Source organism: Schistocerca piceifrons, chromosome 3 (assembly GCF_021461385.2).
Source record: "Schistocerca piceifrons isolate TAMUIC-IGC-003096 chromosome 3, iqSchPice1.1, whole genome shotgun sequence".
Taxonomy (NCBI): Eukaryota; Metazoa; Arthropoda; class Insecta; order Orthoptera; family Acrididae; genus Schistocerca; species Schistocerca piceifrons.
In genome coordinates, this window is record NC_060140.1 from 33,210,716 (window position 1) to 33,237,395 (window position 26,680).

General features: G+C 39.9%; 1 protein-coding gene across 1 annotated transcript in view; it reads right to left on the reverse strand.

The window, feature by feature from the left end:
* LOC124789771 (F-actin-uncapping protein LRRC16A) overlaps positions 1-26,680 on the reverse strand; it is a 524,837-nt gene that overhangs the window by 263,654 nt on the left and 234,503 nt on the right. Inside the window, 3 exon segments of the mRNA XM_047257233.1 lie at positions 7,053-7,217; positions 18,117-18,190; positions 19,088-19,256. Of these exon segments, the coding sequence (XP_047113189.1) occupies positions 7,053-7,217; positions 18,117-18,190; positions 19,088-19,256 (408 nt within the window).

Genomic DNA, 26,680 nt, shown 5'->3' on the forward strand with positions numbered 1-26,680 from the left:
CTGTTGTATGGACTTGGGACATGCAAATATCCGAGCATGACCAGTCTTAGTTGACAACCAACCTCGCCATTTCCTTGCCCCGCCACAATGTAAATCCATTATCTCCCTCTCTCATTTTCTTTCTCTTTCCCTTTCTCTTTTTTTCTTTATCTCTTTTTTAACACTAAAGTAACATTTCCAAGAACACTTACACGACACAATTAATTTGATGCATCACATGGAAAATAATCTAATATTCAGTACAAAAAGTCTCATGTCCAAGCAGGAGATTTATTCTGCTTGCCATTAATAGGAAACTGCACAAATATTTAAATAAATACTATCCCTTGAATCTAGGGAACAACTGACTGCAGAAAGAAAAAAATACTAAGAACATTATATATTCACAGCTGTAAATATTCACACTTTTCAATTTAAGAAAATCTACAATTATTGTTGATAAGCAGCAGCATCACTGTAAAATTAGCCCACTTTTGTCGCACACTGCTAACAATTTCCTGCTTTTCATTTGTGTCAAGCATATTGAAAACAAAGGAAGATAACCTACGGAAGATATGAATTTTATGGCCAAAAGTAATTAAGACCTTCTTGGGTACAAACATCACAGGTCAATTTTTAATCCCCCATACCTCATATTAAAAAACACATATCTGTTAGTATACATCAATTAAGCTAATTAATTACTGCAGTAGCCACCAGAAAGATCACAGGAGGCGCACATTGACACGGCACGTCACGGACAGTAGTTGCCGCAAGTAAAGTCCCGTCCACCAGAGGGCACGCGAGAATTCGACCGCGCCCTCTGCCGGCGGAACAACAACAACAACAACTCAGGCAGCACGGGCCGTGCCCAGTCAGTTTTACATCGGGCGTACCTAGCACACAGTTCCTGGTCTATACTATGTGAAGTGCGACGGACAACATGAATCGTGTTAATACAATTACAAATTCATCCTTTCTTTGTACTGTAAAGAACAAATATTTGCCACTGCAGTCATGTAACTCACTTCACACTATTAGACCGTCGTTTTCATTGACTTGGCAGATTTATTGTCAAACCAGGGATGATCTAATTAGATTGTAGTTAAGTGTCAGATAAACTGTTTCACCTGTAAATGACTGGCTTGTTCACTTTTCCATGGTGTAGCTGAGGTAGCAAAAATCAGTAGGGTTGGAACTGTCAACACTGAAGTTTCAATTCCCGTCTGAAGAGATGGCCAAATGACAGTGGCCATTGTTCTGATGTAATTTAATACATTTTGTGCACAAAATGTTCACTCTGATCGAGGACTCTCCCCACAGACATCAAACAGCCGCATCAAAGGCCATCTGGCACAATGGGAGCAGTAAGAGCTGTTGAAGTGGTTCTTCCCCAGTCGGTTCACTTTACAGAAAAATCTGGACAATGAAGGTCAGACTCATTACGGAAAGACAAATTACTTCAGAAAAAAAGGTGATGAATGAAAGAATATTCCAAGAAAGGAAGAACCTATGGAATGACCCGGCTGACATAAAAAAAAGAGAGCAAGTGAAGGAAGGATATTCAGAGATGAGAGATCACAACTCAGGAATGGAAATGGGTGCTGCAATAGCTTGGGACCCCATGCTTGCCACGCATGTACTCACATAAGAGGCATGTTCCCCTTCAAATTTCTTCACCACATATCAACATTTTGCCCCTCTGCTAGCATCTCCAAAATCTTCTGGTGTCCCCTGTTAACTCAATACTATCGAAGAGCATTCATTTATAACAGGGAGCTTTCCCATTCTTGTTCTTAAGAAGGGGCATTATTTTTAAGAATTTTTTCCAGACTACCTTTGATGGGCCAATATCATTGGCTGGTTAACAATAACAGGCAGAGGAAGAGAAAAGGAATGTTGTCTTCAGTCCTGAGACTGGTCTGATGCAGCTCTCCAAGCTACTCTATCCTGTGCAAGCTTCTTGATCTCCCAGTAGTTACTGCAATCTACATCCTTCTGAATCTGCTCAGTGTATTCATCTCTTGGTCTCCCTCTATGATTTTTATCCTCCACACTGCACTCCAATGCTAAATTTGTGATCCCTTGATGCCTCAGAACATGTCCTAGAAACCGGTCCCTTCTTCTTGTCAAGTTGAGCCACAAACTCCTCTTCTCCCCAATTCTATTCAATACCTCCTCATTAGTTACGCGACCTACCCATCTAATCTTAAGCATTCATCTGCAGCACCACATTTCGAAAGCTTCTATTCTCTTCTTGCCCAAACTATTTATCATCCATGTTTCAATTCCATACATGGCATACTTTCAGAAACGACTTCCTGACGCTTAAATCAATACTGGATGTCAACAAATTTCTCTTCTTCAGAAACGCTTTCCTTACCATTGCCAGTCTACATTTTATGTCCTCTCTAATTCGACCATCATCAGTTATTTTCCTCCCCAAATAGCAAAACTTCTTTACTACTTTAAGTGTCTCATATCCTAATCTAATTCCCTCAGCATCACCGGAGTTAATTCAACTACATTCCATTATCCTCGTTTTGCTTTTGTTGATGTTCATCTTATATCCTCCTTGCAAGACACTGTCCATTCCGTTCAGCTGCTCTTCCAGGTCCTTTGCTGTCTCCGACAGAATTACAATGTCATTGGCGAACCTCAAAGTTTTTATTTCTTCTCCATGAATTTTAATACCTACTCTGAATTTTTCTTTTGTTTCCTTTACTGGTTGCTCAATATACAGATTGAACAACATCGGGGAGAGGCTACAACCCTGTCTTACTCCCTTCCCAACCACTGCTTCCCTTTCATGCCCCTCAACTCTTATAACTGCCATCTGGTTTCTGTACAAATTGTAAATGGCCTTTTGCTCCCTGTATTTTACCCCTGCCACCCTCAGAATTTGAAAGAGAGTATTCCAGTCAACATTGTCAAAAGCTTTCTCTATGTCTACAAATGCTAGAAACGTAGGTTTGCCTTTCCTTAATCTATTTTCTAAGATAAGTCGCAGGGTCAGTACTGCCTCACGTGTTCCAATATTTCTACGGAGTCCAAACTGATCTTCCCCGAGGACGGCTTCTACCAGTTTTTCCATTCATCTGTAAAGAATTCACGTTAGTATTTTGCAGCAGTCACTTATTAAACTAATAGTTCCGTGATTTTCACATCTGTCAATATCTGATTTCTTTGGGATTGGAATATTACATTCTTCTTGAAGTCTGAGAGTATTTCGCCTGTCTCATACATCTTGCTCACCAGATGGTAGAGTTTTGTTAGGACTGGCTCTCCCAAGGCCGTCAGTAGTTCTAATGGAATGTTGTCTACTTCCTGGGCCTTCTTTCGACTTAGGTCCTTCAGTGCTCTGTCAAACTCTTCACGTAATATTGTATCTCCATTTCATCTTTATCTACATCCTCATCCATTTCCATAATACTGTCCTCAAGTACATTGCCCTTGTATAGCCCCTCTGTATACTCCTTCCACCTTTCTGCTTTCCCTTCTTTGCTTAGAACTGGGTTTCCATCTGAGCTCTTGATATTCATACAAGGTCTCTTTAATTTTCCTGTAGGCAGTATCTATCTTACCCCTAGTGAAACAAGCCTCCACATCCTTACATTTGTCCTCTAGCCATCCCTGCTTAGCCATTTTGCACTTCCTGTCGATCTCATTTTTGAGACGTTTGTATTCCTTTTTGCCTGCTTCATTTACTGCATTTTTATATTTTCTCCTTTCATCAATTAAATTCAATATTTCTTCTGTTACCCAAGGATTTCTACTAGCCCTCGTCTTTTTACCTACTTGATCCTCTGCTGCCTTCACTACTTCATTCCTCAGAGCTACCCATTCTTCTTCTACCGTATTTCTTTCACCCATTCCTGTCAATTGTTTCCTAATGCTCTCCCTGAAACTCTCTACAACCTGTGGTTCTGTCATTTTATACAGGTCCCATCTCCTTAAATTACCACCTTTTTGCAGTTTCTTCAGTTTTGATCTACAGTTCATAACCAATAGATTATGGTCAGTCCACATCTGCCCCTGGAAATGTCTTACAATTTAAAACCTGGTTCCTAAATCTCTGTCTTACCATTATATAATCTATCTGATACCTTTTAGTATCTCCAGGATTCTTCCATGTATACAAACTTCTTTTATGATTCTTGTACCACGTGTTAGCTATGATTAAGTTATGCTCTGTGCAAAATTCTACAAGGCAGCTTCCTCTTTCATTTCTTAGCCCCAATCCATATTCACCTTCTATGTTTCCTTCTCTCCCTTTTCCTACTGTCGAATTCCAGTCACCCATAACTATTAAACTTTTGTCTCCCTTCACTACCTGAATAATTTCTTTTATCTCATCATACATTTCTTCAATTTCTTCGTCATCTGCAGAGCTAGTTGGCATATAAACTTGTACTACTGTAGTAGGCATGGGCTTCAAGTCTATCTTGGCCACTATAATACGTTCACTATGCTGTTTGTAGTAGCTTACCCACACTCCTATTTTTTTATTCATTATTAAACCTATTCCTGCATTACCCCAATTTCATTTTGTATTTATAACCCTGTATTCCCTGACCAGAAGTCTTGTTCCTCCTACCACCGAACTTCACTAATTCCCACTGTATCTACCTTTAACCTATCCATTTCCCTTTTTAAATTTTCTAAGCTACCTGCCCGATTAAGGGACCTGACATTCCACGCTCCGATCCGTACAACACCAGTTTTCTTTCTCCTGATAACGACGTCTTCTTGAGTAGTCCCCGCCCGGAGATCTGAATGGGGGACTATTTTACCTCTGGAATATTTTGCCCAGGAGGACGCCATCATCATTTAACCATACAGTAAAGCTGCATGCCCTCGGGAAAAATTACGGCTGTAGTTTCCTCCTGCTTTCAGCAGTTCGCAGTACCAGCACAGCAAGGCCGTTTTGGTTAGTGTTGCATGGCCAGATCAGTCAATCATCCAGACTGTTGCCCCTGCAACTACTGAAAGGGCTGCTGCCCGTCTTCAGGAACCACACGTTTGTCTGGCCTCTCAACAGATACCCCTCCATTGTGGTTGCACCTACAGTACAGCCATCTGTATCGCTGAGGCACACAAGCCTTCCCACCAACGGCAAGGTCCATGGTTCTTGGGGGTGGGGGTGGGGGTGGGGGGGTGGGGGGGTGGGGGGGGGGGGAGGTTGGAGGAGGAGGAGGAATATTTATCAAAATATAGGGTGAGCAATACTGAAAACATCCACCTGGTGGGTATTTTTTCTCCTGCCAGCTGACAGCATTGATAGGGAGTACATTTCCCTTCTGCTGCAACTTTTGTTTGTTAGGCGATGGAATATAATTCATCAAGGAGAAGTGTTGGAAGTGAAATGGGAAAATACAAGTATTCTACTCACGAAAGAGTATTCATGTACGATTCATGCATGTGTACAGAATAAGGAGATTATTTAAAGAGGAATTTTCTGATATTCAAGTTTCCAATTGGAGTAAGATTCATCGACTGGTAAGTAAATTTCGTGAAACAGACAGGAAACATGAGACTTCCACGATTAGGACTCATAGAAGAAACTCTGGCTAACATCGGACATGCTCTGGAAAGGCTTCCTTGAAAATCTGTTTGATGTCTTTCTCAGCAATTGGAATTTCCTATGGCTCTGCTCAAACAGTTATGAAGTTACTGAAGCTAAAACCCAGTAAAATAACTGCAGAACAAGAACATAAACCCAGCAAAAACGTTGAGGTTTAGTGAATGGATTTTCACTAGCATGCATGGTGCAGAAACTGACCCTAACCAAACTTTATTTTTGGACAAAATAACAATAACTGGAGTTCTGAAAAGCCTAACATACTACACTATGAACCCCAGAATGATCAAAAAACAGGAGAGTGGTGCATTATTAGCAGTGAGAGACTAACAGGTCCTTTTCTTCCAGGAAACAATTAACAGCGAGAGGTATGTATAAATGGCCTTTTTTTTTTGTTTTTTTTACCAACAGAGAGAGAATGCGCTTTCACAACATCTCAGCACATCTCTGTGATGGCACAGCTTTGGCATTTCAGTAAATCAGTGATTCATCACTAACAACATACGGCCATCTCATTATCTGGATTTATCCACTTTTAACACTTTTAATTCTTATGTGTGTGTGTGTGTGTGTGTGTGTGTGTGTGTGTGGGGGGGGGGGGGGGGGGGGGGGGACACATTAAAAGAGAAAGTGTACAATTCAAATTAATAAACTTAAAACATACATTCATCACAAAATTGGTGCCTAAGTAGGTGTCAGCAATGATTGAACAATGAAAGGAGGCAGTTCTAGTATCTCCTTGATTAATATACAAGAGCAATTACACGTATGTTAGAAATAATTTATGTGACAAACGGCTCGATATTTACTGCGGTCCTCCTCTCATTCCTACAGCAGACACACCAGCTGGCCTCGCCATCTGGCCACATGCCATAAAAGTAATCGCCTTAACCTTGCAGTATCATCATGCCACAGAGGCAGTTTCCTGGCAGTGGTTTGTATTTCTAGTGCACTGTGGCCAAGTTTTTACTTCCTCGATGGGAGGTGCCACGCGGGGTAGCCGCACAGTCTGAGGTGTCTTGTTGCGATCCGCGTGGCTACCCCCCCATCAGAAGTTCGAGTCCTCCCTTGTGTGTGTGTGTGTGTGGTGTGTGTGTGTGTGTGTTTTGTCTTTAGTGTAAGTTAGTTTAAGTTACATTAAGTAGTGCATAAGCTTAGGGACCAACGACCTCAGCAGTTTGGTCCCATAAGACCTTACCACAAATTTCCAAATTCCTTGATGGGAGGAAGCCAAGAAACTGGAAGTCTACGGTTGTCACACCTTGTGAAATTACCTTCATTCTTATAAATATCAACTGCTTCTCCTTCAATAAATGTTACATTCTTTCATTAACACACATACAGTGTTGAAATCTATGTCCTGTTCCACTACTTCATATTTCATACTTTGCTCTAATTTGAAGAGGATGACATAGCATAACAACACAGAAAATTTTGCCTTCAAATTGAGGACTGCTGCAGCAGAAGATAATTGGAAGGATGTATCTCTTACCATTTAACACCGAGGTTATCCAGATAAAGTTCCTCAAGGCTAAGAGTCTTCTTCAATATGTGCAATAACCGATCCAAGGCCTCATGGGTCAGCTTCATATTGCTGGCTTTCAGTTTTGTGAACCACGTATTGTACTCTAGGGCACTGATTATAGGCACTATGTCCCTGAAAAATCACAGGATGGCAATAGCAAAGATGACATTAACAGTTATTTCCAATCATGGCAAATAATTTACTAAAAATGAACAAAATTAACTTGTTGATATTAGATATTATGTTTTAGGACTGACTTTACACTTAAGTAGGAAATATATGAACCCTACATTGATTATTTTGTATATACTTATCAATTAGTAAATGATTTATGTTAGAAAGCATATACTCTTGATAAGTTCTACTTTGACAAATATAACATTCTGGTTGGGGAAAAAGACAACGAAGAAGAAGAAGAAGAAGAAGAAGAAGAAAAACAACAAAAATTAACTCCACCTAATTTATCGGGCTGATCCTTTCAGTACAAAAGCGTCCTTTGAAATGAAAGATAATCTGCCAGATAAACTTCAACCTTTGCCAGAGCCAAAGATGACATACCAGGCTCATCTCCAATGGGTGAAAATACACTTTTTCTGTTTTAAGTGACAGTATACATCCCCTTGGAACTGTAAAACTTATCAATCCTTCGAATGGTTAACGTTTTGTACAATGACGGAGAACTTTCCAGCACTTTGGAAAATGAAACCCAGGAAAAAAGTTTTGGAAAGCTCTTTGATGTGCAGCAACATATACACTGCATATTTTTGTATTATGAAAGTGTAAATTCGAATTTCACCACGCTACTTTCCGAAGCATTGAAATCAGATTGTGATGCACTTTTGTAAGCAATTGTAGATCATGTCATGTGATTTGATCTCGCCATCAGATGGAAGCAGATATTCAGAGCCAATAGCACCATCACTGTTAAGTAGTGGAAACACACAAATAGGAAAAGTTAATGGTTTAAATTAATATGCATAGTGTAGTTACAAGAAAAGCTAAGCTTTTGCACATAATATTAGTCTCAAAGACTCATAAGCTACAAGAGAAGCTAAACTTTCAGATTAATATTTGTCTTATTTTGCATGTGTTACACTCTAAGATGCATCACACAAATGTGCAAGTAAAATTTAAAACACTGACATAAATGTCTGGTCTTCTCAGCTTGAAATTCTTCTAAGTGGCTGGCCCACAATGTACTCAGTTTTAAATACGAGTCAAACGCCTTGTGATTGAAGAAATTCTCACACCATTCGCAATATTTTTCCGAGTGCTGTTACAAATAGGTTCATTTCAACAACTGCCCAAGAGTTCCAGAAAACAGGCGTTAATGCATGTGGACAGCTGGAATCACACAGGAAACGTGTATCTTTACAAGATCTTATATTATGTCATAAAGGAAACACGACATCAGAGGATACTCCAAGAGCACTGGAAATCCTAAACCATATTAAAATGCAGAATTCAACTTAAAGTGCACATTCATATGTCCAGATTCACAATGAAGTAGGCCCCAACCTGATATTAAGCTATTTAGTGTGGTTTTTCAGGATGTAAATTTTCTTGGAGTACCGGTACTGTACTATCTCATGTTTGGTTCTGTACTGTGGCATAATGTTGCATGTGCTGGAAGATGAAAACGTGTACTTGAAATTCAGCGAACATTTGGCACTAGCCAATATTGCGGAATGAAACACTTCTTTTCAAATAAACGAGCTGCCTCAGCAGAAAAGATTAATAAAGGCCAAATTTCCTTAGCAAACTGACAAAAATAACTTCACTCTTCTGCAACGCGTTTAATGCTTGACTGGCAAAAATGTGGAAATAGAATAAAATCTGAAAACAAACTAAGAATATATTTTAGCCTTCCGTAATTATGTGAACATATTTTAATTCGCTTGATAGCTCCCGGCCACAGAAGCCCGTTTTGTTTTCATTTGACATGGGAGCTGTAAATGAGGAGCAAAAAGCAAAATCACTGTGAACCTAAACATGGGTCACGTGGAGACTACTCTTCTCGCCACAACAACTCTGCTCTGCGCATGTGCAAATATGGAGCTTGGGCGCGCCAGAAAAATTTTTCCAGGTAGCATCTGGATGCTTGCTGCTACTGCTGATACAGCTACTGCCACACTTCAAGTAGCCAGAAGCGAGAGAGTGTACTGCTCATACACGACTCAATTGTGCATGTGCGTTAGCTCACTGCCAGCTGTTCAAACAAACCTAATGTAAACTACTTCTGATGCCACACTCATTGGAAGCAGTTTGTTGCTACATAGTATTGCACGTCTTTGTTATAAGGTCTTGGGATCATTTTGCTTTTGGCAAATGCTTGTGTGTGCACAATGTTCCGTTTGCAACTAAAATTTAGCTTTGGTTTTTTTTCCTCATTTGTGTTTTATAGCTGCAGTATTATTCTACAGTAGCAGAATACAGAAATATTCTTTGTTAGAGTACCAGTTCTCACCAGTCAAAATTACAAAAATTTAACTGAAAACTAAAACAATGAAAAATTCCCAGAATTCTGAAAAATTCCTGGGTTTTCCCTGGTTTTTTCCCCGGATGGAAAAATTACCGAGTTTTTCCCAGGCTTCCTGGTTGTCCTGGGGCATACACACCCTGTGTATGCATCAATCAGAAACATGATGAATTGTGCATCCAAGCTGTCTACCCAGATCCTGGTATGTCTCTTGCTGCTGAGAGGCCTTATTAACAGTACACAAGTTCAGTATTTGCAAAATCGGATTTTAAGATCATAATACACTAATGTTAGAAAAAGAAACAACTTAAAAGTGCATCACCATTAAACTTCATGACTTATTATGTCCTCTGCGTACAAACATCCAAGCAATAAATCTGATTTTGAAAAACTTGAGAACGTTCATAAAGGAAGGGTGAAGTTTGAAATTGGCAATTTCAACACTCACAGTATTGAACATTCAAGATTCATGAGGTTGAAAACAATGAAAATTTTCTGCAGTGGGTAGACTCTTATCAGCTGACATTAACCAATGATAACAAACAATCCTCACTGTTCAATAACAGCAGATGGAGAACAGCTACATTCCTGACCTTTTGTTTGTTGATGATAACATTGCTGAACAATGTGAGAAGACCACCCCAAACTCCCAACACTGACTAATAATATGTCAGGTCATTTCACCAATAACAGCACACTTAGTATCAGTCCATTGACGATTTAACTTCAGTAAGGTTAACTGGGAGAAATTCAAAGTCATATTAGATCAGAAGATAACTAAACTGGTCCCTACACCTGGGTCCCATGATCGTTTTGTTGAAACAGTTCAGAAATGCAAACGGATGGCTATTCCTTGGGGCTGTTGAACTAATTACATACAGGCACCCAGTGTGAGCACTAAGTAACAAGTACTTTGAACTTTTTGAGGAAAGTCCAAGGAGCAGGGAAACAACTCTAGCTGGCTAACATGTTAACAAATCAATCACTGTAGTCAAGATAGAAGTGAATTGAACTCGTGGAAGAACTATTAAGTCCAGAATTTGGCAAAAAGCATGGACACTGCTGAAGAGATTAAATAATGATCCTATAAAGAGATCTGTACATGCCAATGTTACTTCTGATCAAATATTTAATATCTTGCTTAAGAATGATTAACTGAACTGTCACATTCATAAGTCTTCAACTAAAGTACACAGATCTCCAGAAGAGGAACCGAGTTATCTTTCTCAACCATTTACTCAAGAAGAGGGCAATACCAGGTGCTAAAGTTAGTAAAGCTGCTGGCTTAGATTATATATGACTCGAACAAACAAAAAATTTTGGTCCAAAACTGTATGACTGGCTCCTATGTTTCTTCAATATATGTTGGCAGATCCCAAAATTATGGAGGAAATTTCGTGTAGTTGCCATTCTTAAAGGCAAGCCCAAAGAACTTCAGACCAGTCTCTCTCCTATTTACTAGATCTTTGAACGAACGATACATAGTAAGACTCTCAGGAGCAGTTGGACCCATCTTAGTACCACATCAAGCTGGATTCGGACCAGCTGAAGACTGCACAGCACAGGTATTAAATCTAACCCAGAATATTGAAGATGGCTTTGAGAGAAGAAAGAACACTAGAGCATCATTTATTGATCTAACAGCAGCTTACAGCACAACCAACCCTCAAATGTTCTTGCTCAAAATGTATGGAATAACAAGAGACTGCCATCTTACACAAATGATTCAAGATCCTTTCAAAATAGTCAATAGGGGTTCCAAAAGAATGAGTTTCCACTGTTCAGCGTTTTCTCTCATTTTGAGAGGAATGCAGTTGGAACACCCATTTTCAGCCCAAGTACATTGGGGACTGTATACTGACTTTCAAGAAGCACGGCCCAAATGTAAAACAAAAAGTGTCTGCAAGACACAACATCTTGCACAAAATTACTGCTCCATCTTCAGGTGCAGCAGTAAAAACAGTTAAAACAACAGCTTTATCCATGGGTAATGCAGCCTGTCTTATACAATTCTGTCTATAAAAAACAAATAGAAATCACTCTTAATGAGTCATGTAGACTCATTACTGGGTGTCTGAAACCTGCACTGCAGCATCATTTAGTTGGAATTGCCGCTACAGCAATCAAGCGTGAGGTAGCAGTGTGCAGGAGACGGTATAAAACATACATTATAAAAATTTCATGAGGGCAACAGATAACACTGGAAAAACAGACATGTTCCAAATTATCTATGTGGAAGACAAGGTATGAACACCATCAGGAAATCCAGCTGCTGGTTCCACCGAAGAACTGCCTTTATAGGACACCCAGGACAGCATCGGAACAGGAGTAGCAAGTAAAAGGCAATCTGCAGACGTGGGATTACTGAACATCGTATGCCTTTTGTGGCTGAGGAGTTAAACTATGGATTACTTATACCAGTATAGATTATGTCTTGCAAGCTGTACCACTGATGGCCATGTCCACAAGTTCTGCAGCTGTAGTGTTTACCAAATGCTGGCCTAAAGTTCCTTTCACTGTCATCCTTGTTTTTACTGTAACATAAATGAAGTGAAAGCTGTTCGGATAAGAAGGGCTACAGGAAAATTCAAAAGACAGTATCCTCCATATTCCAAATAGTTACAGATTGGAAACAGTTAACAATACTAATCAAATTATTATAATAATAATGATAAGAATGAAACAGTAGTCTGTACACCTGAAAGAATAACAAGGAGAATAATAGTATGTGTTGCACCCTCAATGAAGAACTTATCTAAGTAATAAAGATAATATGATACACAGATTTTGCAGAATGTTAAAACAGTGCATTACAATTTATGGGGATTGGGTTCCTTCTATTTATACAAACAACATAATTATCCTGGATTATTTTTCGTCATTAAATGAGTTTCCACATGTATGTGTCATCATTAGTGGGGTCTTATATTTCTGAAGTTCAAAACTACACGACTGACAATAAAATTTGTGAATTACAATTAGGTCTCACAGGTTTTTTGAAAAATTTGTTTCAGACTTCTAACTTAATTTTTATAACAGTTTCAAGTCCTTGATATAATATAAATAATGGAAAGAAGAATGGTAACAAACAACTCACTGTTTAGTTAAACAATGTAGGAATACCAACAATGCAGGAAAAGACAAACTCCTGCTTACCATAACGAAGACACGTTAAGTTGCAGACATGCACAATTAAAAGACACTTACACAAAGCTTGTGGCCACAACTGTCATCAGCAAAAGAGAAACAGAGGAACAAATACCGCTCACATACACAAGTAAGCACTAGTGTCAATTCCGGCAACTAGGCCAGAAAGCAACTGTCACGTGGGCTGGCAGCAGCAATTTGGAGGGGGCAGGAAGTGGAAGGGATAGTAGTGTATGAGTGGGGGAGAGCGGAATGCTGCCTGGAAGAATGTGCTGGAACTAGAATGCCAACGGACACAGTGTCAGCAGGTTGTGGGGCAGTGAGATGAAGAAAAAAAAGGAGCGAAAAGGAGAGAAGTGGGAAAAGATGGGCAGGTGCATTGGCAGAGGGTGGCAAACAAAGAGACCAGGAGACAAAAATGGGGATGAAATAATATGACAATGGGGGGTGGAAACTCTTGGGTGGAGGGCATGGGGACAGTATGATAGTATGATAGTATTATACAGGGTGATTCAAAAAGAATACCACAACTTTAGGAATTTAAAACTCTGCAACGACAAAAGGCAGAGCTAAGCACTATCTGTCGGCAAATTAAGGGAGCTATAAAGTTTCATTTAGTTGTACATTTGTTCGCTTGAGGCGCTGTTGACTAAAGTTTTTGGACCCTTTTTCTTCGAAGGTGCTACTGTAACTGGACTACAGTATCTGGAGATGTTAGAGAATTGGCTGTTCCCTCAGAACAAGAAGCACAACAATTCATATTTCAGCAGGATGGAGCGCCACCACATTGGCACTTATCTGTCCATAACTACCTGAACGTCAACTACCCGAGGCGATGGATCGGCCGCCAGGCAGCCCGTGACAGAGCACTTCATCACTGGCCTCCAAGAAGCCCTGATCTTACCCCCTGCGATTTTTTCTTATGGGGGTATGTTAAGGATATGGTGTTTCGGCCACCTCTCCCAGCCACCATTGATGATTTGAAACGAGAAATAACAGCAGCTATCCAAACTGTTACGCCTGATATGCTACAGAGAGTGTGGAACGAGTTGGAGTATCGGATTGATATTGTTCGTGTGTCTGGAGGGGGCCATATTGAACATCTCGGAACTTGTTTTTGAGTGAAAAAAACCCTTTTTAAATACTCTTTGTAATGATGTATAACAGAAGGTTATATTATGTTTCTTTCATTAAATACACATTTTTAAAGTTGTGGTATTCTTTTTGAATCACCCTGTAGTTCTGTAGGTTGAGGTTGGGATACTTATGGGAGCAGAAAGTGTGTTCTAAGGATAACTCCCATCTGTGCAGTTCAGAAAAGCTAGTAGTGGAGGGTAGGATCCAGATGACTCCAGTAAAGTAGCAGCCATTGAAATCAGATATGTTATGCTAAGCTACATGTCGTGCCACAAGGTTGTTTACTTTGCTCTTTGCCATAGTTTGCCCAATCCCACATCATTCTCATTTCTTTTAAACCATTCCTGCCACAATGTACCCCTCCTCTATCTTTCTGCATCAGTTCAGGAAACCATGGTATGCCATTAAATGGCTTAATCATAAGATTTCCTTTCTCTGAATCATACCCCTCCTTTCACAATGACCTTCACCTCTACAGATTCTACCAGTCCCTGGCCCTAACTAACCTGGTACAGCAAAAACACAAGTCCATGGCACAGGCATCCCAGAACCAGCTCTGCTCCACCCACCATATATTACTTCCGTATAGTCCCTGCTCCATACATCCACACCTCTGAAATGGAATCCCTTGCTCTTCAGCACATGCAAGAGCATTCCATACACCATCCACATAAGTTATCCAACCCGCTAACGTCCAACTGCCACATCAGGGTGCGTGCCACTACCCAACTGCTACTCTAGCCACAGTCTTACTCCTCACCAACCCCTCATAGCACCTAAACCCTGCCTAACTGAACTTTTCAACTTTCCACATCCGTCAAAACTCGCTCCCAACGGTACTACACATTCCCTTATCACTGTTGTTAACCCTTCCAACAAAACCCTTCCAACAAAACCCTTCGCTCACAAAAGTTTCAGTTCTATTCAAAAGCCTCACATTTAGCCCTGAACCCAGTTGTAATTGGAGCACTTCTGGTCACCTTCCAGGAATTTCTTTCCTGCAACTTAGCCTCACCATCCTTCCTCCGGTCCCTTCCTCAGAAGACTTAACTTTCAGCAGAAAAAAGAATAGCCATACACAAACTCGAAACAAATCCTGACCTAATCATCCTACCTGCACACAAAGGTGCCACCAATGTTGTTATGAACTGTAGTGACTACGGGTCTCTGGCAATTATCCTACACCTTCACCTATGAACTATGCCAGAGTGATCCCATCTCAGAAGTACAACACGAACTCCAATACATGCTTAAACCCTTACACCCTTCCAAGATCCTCTCCCCTGAATCCATTTACCCCCTCACCCCTATACCCCCTGTGTGACACCCCACATGCCCACCTTGTACAAGTTCCCCAAAATCCACAGACCCAATAATTCTGGATGCAAAATTGTGGCTGGTTATTGTATCCACACTGAAAGAATTTCGGTGCTCATTGATCAACACCTCCAACACATTTCCTGTAATCTAGCTTCCTCCACCAAAGATCCCAACCACTTCCCTCACCGACTCTCCACCATCCCCATACCTTTGCCTCCTGGATCCCTACTTGCCACCATTGATGCCACCTCCCTATACACAACATCACTCATGTCCATGGGCTTACCACTATTTAACACTATCTTTCGCAATGTTGTTCACACATCAAACACAATACCATACTCCTCATATACCTAACCTACTTTATCCCAACTCTGAACTACTTGTCCTTTGAAGGGATAATATACTTACAAATCCGCAGCACTGTCATAGGTAACCGATGGCAACCTCCTATACTATCCTTTTTTGGCTCATCTAGAAAAGACCTTTCTACCCTCTCAAAATGGCAAAACCCTACTCTGATTCATGTTCATTGTTGATATCTTCATGATCTGGACTCCAGGTCAGGATACCCATCTTCATTCCTTCACAACCTCAACAACTTCTCTCCCAACTGCTTCACCTGTTCCTCCTCAACCCAGTGTCCCAGCTTGCTAGACATAGACCGCCTCCTCTCTGCTTGCTCCATCTGCACCTCTGTCCACATTAAACCCACCAACCACCAACAGTACTTACATTTTAACAGCAATCATCTCTTTCACACCAAAAAAATCCCTCTCATATGGACTGATCACCCTAGGATGGCGTACCTGCTGTGGTAAGAACTCCCTTGCTCACTATGCTGAGCCTTCACAGACAGGCACTATCCCCCACACCTAGCCTGCACACAGATCTCCCATGCCATTTCCCTTCCCACCATCAGGGGTCGGTCCATCTGTGAAAGCAGTCATGTCATTTACCAACTCTTCTGCAACCATTGCACAGCTTTTTATATTGGAAGCACTACCAACCAGCTGTCCACCAGCATGAACAGCACTGTCAAACTGTGCCAACAGCAAAGTAGACCACCCTGTGGCTCAACATGCAGCTTAGCACGACATGCTTGATTTCAATGGCTGCTTTCCTACTGGAGCCATCTGCATCCTCCCCTCTACCACCAGCTTTTCTGAACTGCGCAGATGGGTGTTATCCTTACAACACAGTCCCTGATCCTGTAATTATCCTGGCTTCAACCTACAACAACATACTCTCCCACTCCCTCCACCAAAGGGTTTCCACCCCCTTTGTCCTATCATCTCCTCCCCATTCTTGTCTTCCAGCCTCTTTGTTTGCAACCCTCTGCTGATGCACCTGTCCATCTTTTCCAGCTCCTCTCCTTTTCACTCTCCTCTTTTCCCCCCCACTTCCCTGCCCTACAACATGCTGATGCTACATCTGTTGGCATTCTAGACCCCGGCTGGTCCTGGCGAAGGTTCGAGTCCTCCCTCGGGCATGGGTGTGTGTGTTTGTCCTTAGGATAATTTAGTTTGTCCTTTTTTAACATTCTCGTCCCAGCACACTCTTCCAGACAACTCTCTTCTGCCCCCTCTACTCGTATACTATTATCCCTTCCCCTTCTGCATCTCCTCCAAATTGCTGCTGCCATCCCACATCACAAATGCATTCTGGCCAGAGCTGCCAGAGTTGGCAGCCATGTGTGCGTGAGATGTGCTTGCTTGTTCATATGAATTGTGTATTCCTCCGTTTCTCTTTTGCTGGTGAAGGCTGTGGCCAAAAGCTTTGTGTTTAAGTGTCTTTTACTTGTGCCTGTCAGCAACTTAACGTGTCTTCTTTACAGTAAGTAGCAATCTACCTTTTTCTACATTGTTGGTGTTCACTGTATAGTTGAAGTGCTAAGTGGTTTTTTAGGCACACACAGAAAAATGAATGTGTTGTCAAGCTTCATACATGTCCCTCTTCAGAGCCGTATAGTACAGAACACACACACACACACACACACACACACACACACACATTTTTAGTACTTATGTTGTGAAATATTACAGTGGAAATACAAAGTTATTACGTTAACCTCCAGTTACTGTCACAAAAGCATCACGCTGTTGCAGGTGAGAAGCTATATGACCAGTTACTGAAGCCTCTTAAAGCATACAAAACTAAAAATTAACATAGAAGATTGCAACAGATAAAATTTTTAGCCCTACTTTTCACTCATGAATTTTATTGTAAAACATTTATTTCAAGATTTCAATACTATACGAATCCCCCTCCAGTCATGGCACCAATGTGTCTGAACACATTGGGGCAAGAAGAATAACATAAAACTTTGTGGCCTGAATAAACAGTTGAAACTTAATTGTCATAATTTATGCTGCAAAAACAGCTACGGGAGCATCAGAACACCAAAGAATGAATGTATGCTGAGATTTGGATTTGGATATATATTTGTGTTTCCAGCAGTTGCTCTATAACCGAGGCATCTGAGAAAACCTCGAGAGCCAAAATGGCAACTGGTAATTATCATACAGAGAATACCTACTACAAAAATATACATACTCTTCCCAAGTTCTGTTTTGGCATATGACTCAATCATCATAAATTACTGAAGCAAGATAATTCAGCGGCAGAGGAATTGTACAAATATACTGAAACAGAAGTGAAGATTCTGAAAGAGAACTCAACTCCCAGGAAAAGTTGTTACACTACATTCCAGCTGATCCCTGCACAGCTCTCCTTACAGGCATCACCAGTGTACTATAACGCAGAAGGAGAAAACATTCTGTAATGAGTCAGATAACAAACTGAATAGCAATGGGGTTAAGTGTTGGTCTCAAAAACAAGTACTTTGCCCCCCATTTTTCACCAACTTTTGTTCTCTACCATACAATACTGAAGCATTCCGCCCACACATTCTGTCATTATTGTGCAAACTGAAATGTGATACTTACTTTGGATCTAGGTGGTCGAAGTCCCTCAGACATAATTCTCGTGTGTCGTGAGAGAGGTATATTGTGTCCACGTCCTACGGAAAGGACAATTATACATTTTATGAAAATGCAAACATAAACAGTTATGTGACCAATCAGATTTTCTCAGTGTGAACGATTAATGATGTTCTTTATAGTGTTGTGTCAAGTTGCTACTTCCATTTTTATGCACAGTGTTCTGATGATTGACCAATTCACTCATATGACAAGATCAATATTGTGGTGCAAACATCAACTTTTTGGGACAGCAGACCTAAAGACTATGTTGAAATGACAATATCAAAAAACCTAGTAAAATGGGACAGAGATTTCAAATTAACCACAGCTTTGGACCTTGCACTCAATTAAGGTCTTGTGGATTGTATCATCCACCACAGATGGAATATACAGAGAACGTGCATTTTGTGGAATAACAGTGTGGGCTCTGAATAAAAAATTAATATCAGAGGGTGTAGAGAGCATTGAGAACCAAACTCTGCTATAGACAGTTGTGTAGTAATACTTCACAGTCTCACTGGAGTAACAAGCACTCATTACACAGCTCACGGCAGCTGATGGAACGACCAGGTCAATCAGCAAAATATTTTGTATAAAATGGAATCAGCAACTTTGATGAACACTTGAAAACACATCAATAATAAAAAATAACATTCTGTTATCAAGATAATAGCCTAAACACGTACATAGTTAAGTAGTACACTACTAATGCCAACTCAGCACTCAACAAGAAAAAAGGATACGTAAACAGACATCAAAATTTTTATCTGTAATTAATGACGTCCTTTAACATACAATTATGACTGCGTCTTGACAACTGAATGACATGACGAAAAATAAATGATAAGGTAAAAGCTAATATAATAAGAAGACACGGTAACAGTGCATCTTTATGCTAGTTCCATCATAGTAAAGTGAAGTAAAACAAAACATACCCAGGACACCTCCTCCCGATAAGGCATATTGTGGTAATCACACATGCAAGCATACTGTGTGGAGAAGCCACCGCATGGACCAACAGCTGTGGCACGCCCATCGCTGGGACTATCTTGCAGGTACTGGTTTCGTGACTCTGGCACCACTTCTATCCTCCTGATAATATGCCTTTAACGAAAAAAAGCCTGTTAACAGTAAGAATATATGATACTGCTTACAAACTGAAGTAGATGATTATCATCTATTTACCGACTTTAAATTAGCTATTAACTTTTTAGGCTTTTTGGTCAAATTAGTCGGCAAAATTTTATACCAAATTAATTGAATGCTGCTCAGATTATTATTATTTGTCTTTTCATATTACTATTAATATACTCTGTTTATCTTTTTCTAGGTTTTGTCAATAATGTTTCAACTTCTTTAAATATTGGATGTAGTTCCCTTTCCTTTTGTACCAAGGTGCACCATGGTGCATCTTTCCCAGCCCTCCTAAATATCATAACAGTATTGTGAAATCTAAAGTGAATCGAACACTGCTTTGAATTTTATTTACTTGTGCTCCATATGTCCATCCCTTGCATTGAATATTTGATGTTGACTGCTCAGATACTACACAGTTTGCTTCCTCTCACTCTTGTTACACTTTTTTTTTCTCTTACTTTTCTTAACATTCCTTATAGCAGCTGTAGTAACTCATTTTATAAGAGCCTTATTTTTGCTGTTACCCTCTTCTAAGTGAACTGATGTGAGAAGCTTAGATCTGTTTGTTACTAGATCAAAGACATTGCTCATATGAGTCTGTTCTATTGCTCACTTCTCAAAGTACAGTGGGGGAGGGGAGGGAAGTAATCTCTGCCCCCTGTAACAGTTCTAACCATATGATTCTTCCACTCTGTAGCTCATAAGCGAAGTCTCACCCTATCACAATAGCATGTCCAGGAAACCTAATCTCAATATTCCACAAGTTCTCTCTGAAACATTCAGTCTCTGTAGCTCCAAATGCAAATTACCTATAAGATTCAACTACCATGTTTGAGACATCTTTGATGCTTACCTATACACAGATTATTTCATATTCAGAATCTGTAATAACTGAAATAAAGGGTGCATACGCAGACATGGAAAAAATTCCCAGATTTCTACCGGATTTCCCGATTAAAAATACACTTTCTCCCTGGTGAAAAAAATACTTTTTCCCTGTTAACTGACAGTATATTTTCTCTCGGAACTGTATAACTTATCAATCCTTTGAATACTACTATACTCTGTGTTCCGCATTATGGTAGGTCTTGTCATCAGGGAAGCGAGGTCCACCACATTAGCGTCTAGGGAAGTGATTCCTGTTGCCTTCCACTGATTATGATGAAATGATAATGAGGACAACACAACACACAGTTCCTGAGCGGAGAAAATCTCCAACTCAGCCAGAAATCAAACCCGGGACCCTTGGTGCGATAGACCGCCGCGCTGACCACTCAGCTATCGGGGAGGACAATCCTTTGAATGGTTATGGTTTCACACAGGGGCGTTGAATTTCCCGGTGATTTATAAAATGAAACTCGGGGAAAAAACACATTTTGGAAAGATCTTTAATTAACAGCAACATGTACGGTGCATATTTTCAAATTACGAAAGCACAAATTCGAATTCCCCCAAACAACTGCATATTACTTTCCAAAGCATTGAAATCAAGATTGCGATGTGCTTTTGTAAGCAGTTATAGCTCACGTCACGTGATCTCGCCAGCCTATAACAGCGGATATTCAAAGCTTAAGACACGTGATGTAGTCTGCCAATAGCAACTTCACTGTTAAGCAGACCGAACACACAAACAAGGAAAGTTAACGGTTTAAATTAATACATATAGTGTTGCTAAAAGAAAAGCACAGCTTTCACATATAATATTGGTCTCTAAGGTCAATACACTGCAAGAGAAACTAATTTTTCACACATAATGTTGGTCTTTTACGCGCGTCTTACACTGCAAGATATATAACAAAAATGTGGCAGTAAAATTTTTAATAACGACATAAATGTCTAATCTTCTGGGCTCAAAACTTCTACATGGTTCGTCATCAATGAGTTGATTTTTAAATGAGATTCAAACACACTGTGAATTAAGAAATTCATCATATATTCTCGCACACAGTTCAACTTGCGTCTAAGGAAATTTACTCTGAAAGAAATGCTTTTCAAACAATTATTCACAATATTTTCCTGCAACCTGTTAGAAATAGGTTTGTTTCAGCAGTTGCCAGAGAGCGCCAGATAATAGGCGCCACCACGCTTACACAGCTACGATGACGTAGGAGGCCCATTTGCTCGTACGTGTAAAATATTAAAAGATTTTACATTATGTCATTAAAGAAACCAGACATCAGAGGATACTCGAAGAGCATCAGAATTTCGTGACCCATACTAAAATGTGCAGATCTGAAGTGCATATTCGTATGTCCAGATTCCCAGTGAAGTGGGCCTCGACCTCATATTAAGCTTTTCAATGTGGCTTTCGGGATGTAAATTTCGTTGGAGTACCAGTACTGTGTTATTTCATGTTTGGTTCTTTATTATGGCATAATGCCATATGTGCTAGAAGATGAAAACATGCACTTGAAATGCAGTGAACAGTTGAAACTAGCCAACAGTGTGGAACACTTTATTTCAAATATATTGACTGCCTCGGCGGAAAAGATTAATAAAAGAAAATTTCTTCAGCAAACCGACAAAAATAACTTCATTGTTCTGCGAGGCAATTAATGCTTGGCAGTCACAAAGATGGAAATAAATAAAATCTGAAACTAATAACATATCTTAGCCTTCCATAACTATGTGTATGTATTTTAATTCACTTTCTAGCTCTTAGCCATAGAAATCCGTTTTGTTTTCATTTCATGTGAGCAGGAAATGAAGAGGAAACAGCAAAATCACTAAATGTAAACACGGGTGACATGGAAGACTACTCACTTTCCCACTATAACTCAAACTACTCTGCGCATTAGGCCCGGATCAACGATATTTCCGAACTGGGGCAATACTAGATAGTGGCGCCGCTGCCCTTTTCCCTCCCCCCTCCCCTCCCCAGAGCATTTGAAATAGGACATCAAAATTTTTTTTCTAAATCAAATTTTCAGAAATATGTTCACTTTGTAGTGCACATTCGAGGAAAGACATGTTATTCGGTCTTTAAGTGTGCCAAAGGACAATGCCATGCCTCTTCACACAGCATTCTTCTATAGCACATCACTGTATTTCGCTCTGTGGAATTGAAACATATATACTTTGTAATGGATGCCTTCAAACTATACTCAGGACAGTGGAAATTAAAATGTCCTGTGGTGCGTCTCTTGCTTCCAGTCGACCAGCTTGACATCCTGCCTTTTTATTTTATTTTTTTATTTTTATTTATTTTTTTGTTAAAAAAGAACTCTTCAGAAAATCTGCACTCCTTATTCCCTATTAGCTAACAACTTAGTGCTTTGTGTGACATAAAAATAAATATGGGATACTGAAGCCAGTAAAGACAAGAAACAAGCAAGACAGTACACATTTCTTCAATCCTTAGCTCCTAGAATTTTATTCTTCTACTCTTGCTACAGCTTTAAATAGCGTGCTTACCTTTCTCCAAAAGAATCTATTACTTCACCAAAGTTCGTAAAACGTTTTGCTACATGAAAAATCGAAATGTCGCTTTCTAATGCCGAAAAAGCTGTTAATACAAAAAAGGCCCAAGACTGGTGTGATTTCTCGATCTGATTATGTGTATTTTGTCACTGTCTGCTAGATAAAACAGAATAGGCCTACCTATTTTGTTGCAGCAATTGTAACACACACCAAATAAGAGAGATTGTTTTGGCACAAATGGTCATTTTTTATAACATGACAGAATATAATTCATGAAGTACCAATATCAAATGCCTATTGGATCTACTACAATCAAAAAGCTTTAGGTTAGGAAATAGTTTCACACTTCATTCATACGCTCCAGTTTCTCAGGCATGAGATCGAAAAGTAGTAGTATGAAATTTTTATACAAATTGGGAATCATCATATTCTTCCATAATATGTGTGATGACCCATTTCTTCTCCTTCCTCGTTCTAACAAACAGTCTTGTCATCACTAACTCTGTAACTATTCCTGCCAATGTCAAAGCTTATTCGCCGGTTAACTTCACTAGCTCTACCAGAATCACCTGTGTAGTTATCCCGTGATTTTTCTCCGGCTAGGCATTGTTACATGTTCGTACAACATGTTTTCCGCGCTACTTCTAGAATAGAACTTAAAACGGCTGCCAGCCGGGGACCTTACAACTGGCCCTTACTAGTATAGCGATCTGGCCAAAAATTTTCTGTCAAAATTTCATTTTCGTGGATACACCGAGAAGATAACACATAATCTTTCTTACCTGTTATTCCTGTTAGTCTTTTATTTCCACTCTGGTAGTCTGAATCTATGGATTTTGCTAGTAATTACAACAATGCTCATCATTCACAAACCCAATCAACCACATAATGAGACAGCAGCTGGCATTCATCCGTTTGGCTTTACTTCACTCAGCTCGTATAGCCCCTTTTGTCTGCAGGGAAGTTTGTTTCTAGATGCGACAAGGATTCCCTTGACAGAGACATCACGCACACTATGCACATATTTACAAATAAACTTATGATTCATTCAGAAATCAACTTAGAATGTGTTCCAAAATCGACAGGGTTGCTTTTCAAAGTCATATGAACAATCGATAGACCAACGCTGAATGATAGGCGCTTTGCGAAAGAAGGTTATTTTTTCCTCAAGAAAATGAATTTCACCCCTCCCCCTCCTAGATCCGGGCCTGCTGCGCATGCACGATTCTGACAGGTTGGCCCCCGGTAAATTTTTTACCAGTAGCATCTACCTGTGACTGCTTACACAGTCAACAGCCACATTTCTGTAAAAAGAAGCGGGAGAAGTTACTAATCAACTTGGTATGTGCATGATCCCGCTAGTAAAACAAATTTAATGCTAAAACAAATTTAATGTAAATAGTTGTGACGTCATGCTCATCGGAGCCAATTTGTTGTTACGAAGCATTACTTAGTCTTCTTAAAGCCTTTGACACATTTTGCTGTTGGCAGACACTTGTATGCGCACTGCGATTTGTTGTTGAATATGGAGCATTTCCTTCGCAACTGAAGTTTTATTTTCGTTTTTTCTCTTGTTCATGTTTTATTGCTACAGTATTACTCTGCAGTAGTGGGATACAGAAATATCCTTTGTTAGAATATCGGTTCTTACAAGTCAAAATTGCAAAAACTTAACTGAAAAAAAAAAAAAACAATGAAAAATTCCCAGTTTTCTCCCAGATGAAAAAATTCATGGATTTTTCCCGGGTCTCCCAGTTGTCCCATGTCGTATACACCCTGAAATAGATATTATGCATTTCTTCCACCACTTATATACAACCTAGGCTTTCAATATACAGGCTGTTCGTTTTTAACTGAAGACATTGACATATCTCAAAACTACATAACTGGTAAAAAAAAATTATAACTCCAATTTGTTTGTCTTGGAGGGGAGGGGCGACATGACACCACACTCAACCTTCAACCCAACCTGTGCATGGCTGGCAGGGCTACTTTGACATCTTCAATGGGAACCCCATTTTGCCGGTTATGATTCTACAGTAAAATCTACATTCGTTTCATGTGATGCATTTTCTTCATTTCACCACCATAATTTACTACATGCTACTCAATAGTCCTTGAATATTCAGTGGCACATGGGACCCCACCTGCATGCTGAGAGGACAGGACAGGCCAGTATTTGACAACTTCTAAATGGAAACCACATTCGCAATGTTGTATTATTCTGATTTATCAAATGGATAACTGAGACCCGAGTTTCTCCTAGCGTACACAACTTTCAAATGACTTCCGGGAATTCAGCCAGGTAACACTTTCAGCAACCGCCGATATTTCGGCGGGAGAACACCCCGCCATTTTAAAGGCAAACTGCAACGGACAGGCGGCGTACATGCAAATTTAAAACCTCTGTTCTCGGACTGAAACAGGAAAGATAACACACACACTGAACACTAGTACCACCAAAGATGACCAAAGTCAGAGCTATCGACAGTGAGACTATGAATTCACAGGTGAGGTAGCGTTGACTCTGTCCATCTGTTTTTTGACAAGGGAGAGAGCCGGATTCCAAACAGAGTTTAAGCAGAAACCTCCATCCCTGTTAACGAGGTTGCTCACTAATTTAATCTCAACTGCCTCCCTAATAACACTGTCCCAATAGCTGGACGTGCATGCCAATATCTCGGTGTTATTATAACACGGGGTGACCAGTATCCAAGCAATGTTCGGCAATAGCAGATCTATTTGGCTGCTGTAATCGTGTGTGCTATCAAACCTTCATTTGGATCGGACTTCCTTAGCTCTTGTGCAAAAAGGTTTAAAGTATACAGCTGCATCCATTTTCAATATGCTACCACTCAAATTCAAAAATGTTAGCAGTAATCCATGAGCTTTCAAATCGAAACTGAAGAGTTTCCTCATGGGTCACTCCTCCTATTCTGTTGAGGAGTTCCTTGAAAAAATTAAGCTGATTCTTATTGTATTGTTGATTGCGTTTACTTAAACTTATGGACTGACCTTTTTCGGGTTTCATAAACTTTTGTTTTTATCTGTTATTACTTTTATATTGTAATTTCATGTACTGACACGTTCCATGACCTTGGAGATTTGCTCCTCAATTTGGTCCTACGGAACTTGACATTTAAATAAATAAATAAAATCAGTTCTCTGTAGTACGTGCTCTATGCTACATGTAATGTGTATACGCTGCGTCATAGTAAGTGACGGACGTGCGAGAGATTATTTATTGTTATAATTACCACGCACGCTCTTCACTATCCACAGATTAATAAGCTGCAAGATAAGCTAAGCTTTCACATATAACGTTGATCTTTTTTGCATGTGTTACACTTTAAGATACATCACAGAAATTTGTCAGTAAAATGTTTAATGATGATGTGTCTGATCTTCTGGGCTAGAAATTCTTCTAAATGGCTCGTCCTCAAAGACTTGATTTTTAAATGAGAGCAAACACTCTGTGATTTAAGAAATTCATCGTTCATTCTCGTACACAGTTCATCTTGCATAAAAGGAAATGTACTTTGAAAGTAATTCTAACCACCATTCGCAATATTTTCCCGCGACATGTTAAAAATAGTTGCCAGAGAGTGCCAGATAACTGGCGTCATCACGCTCGTGCAGCTATGACGACGTAGAAAGCCCATATGTTCGTACATGTAAACATCAGAGGATACTCAAAGAGCATCGAATGTTCGTGAACCATACTAAAATGCATAATTTGGCTTATAGTGCACATTCGCATGTCAAGGTTCCCAGTGAAGTAGGCCCTGACCTGATATTAATCTTTTCAGAGTGGATTTCGGGGTGTAAATTTTCTTAGAGTACCAGTACTGTATTATCTCATGTTTGGTTCTTCATTATGGCACAATGTCCATACGTGTTAGAAGATGAAAACGTCATGTGAAATGCAGTGAACAGTTGAAACTAGGCAGCTCCGTGGAATTAAAAACTTC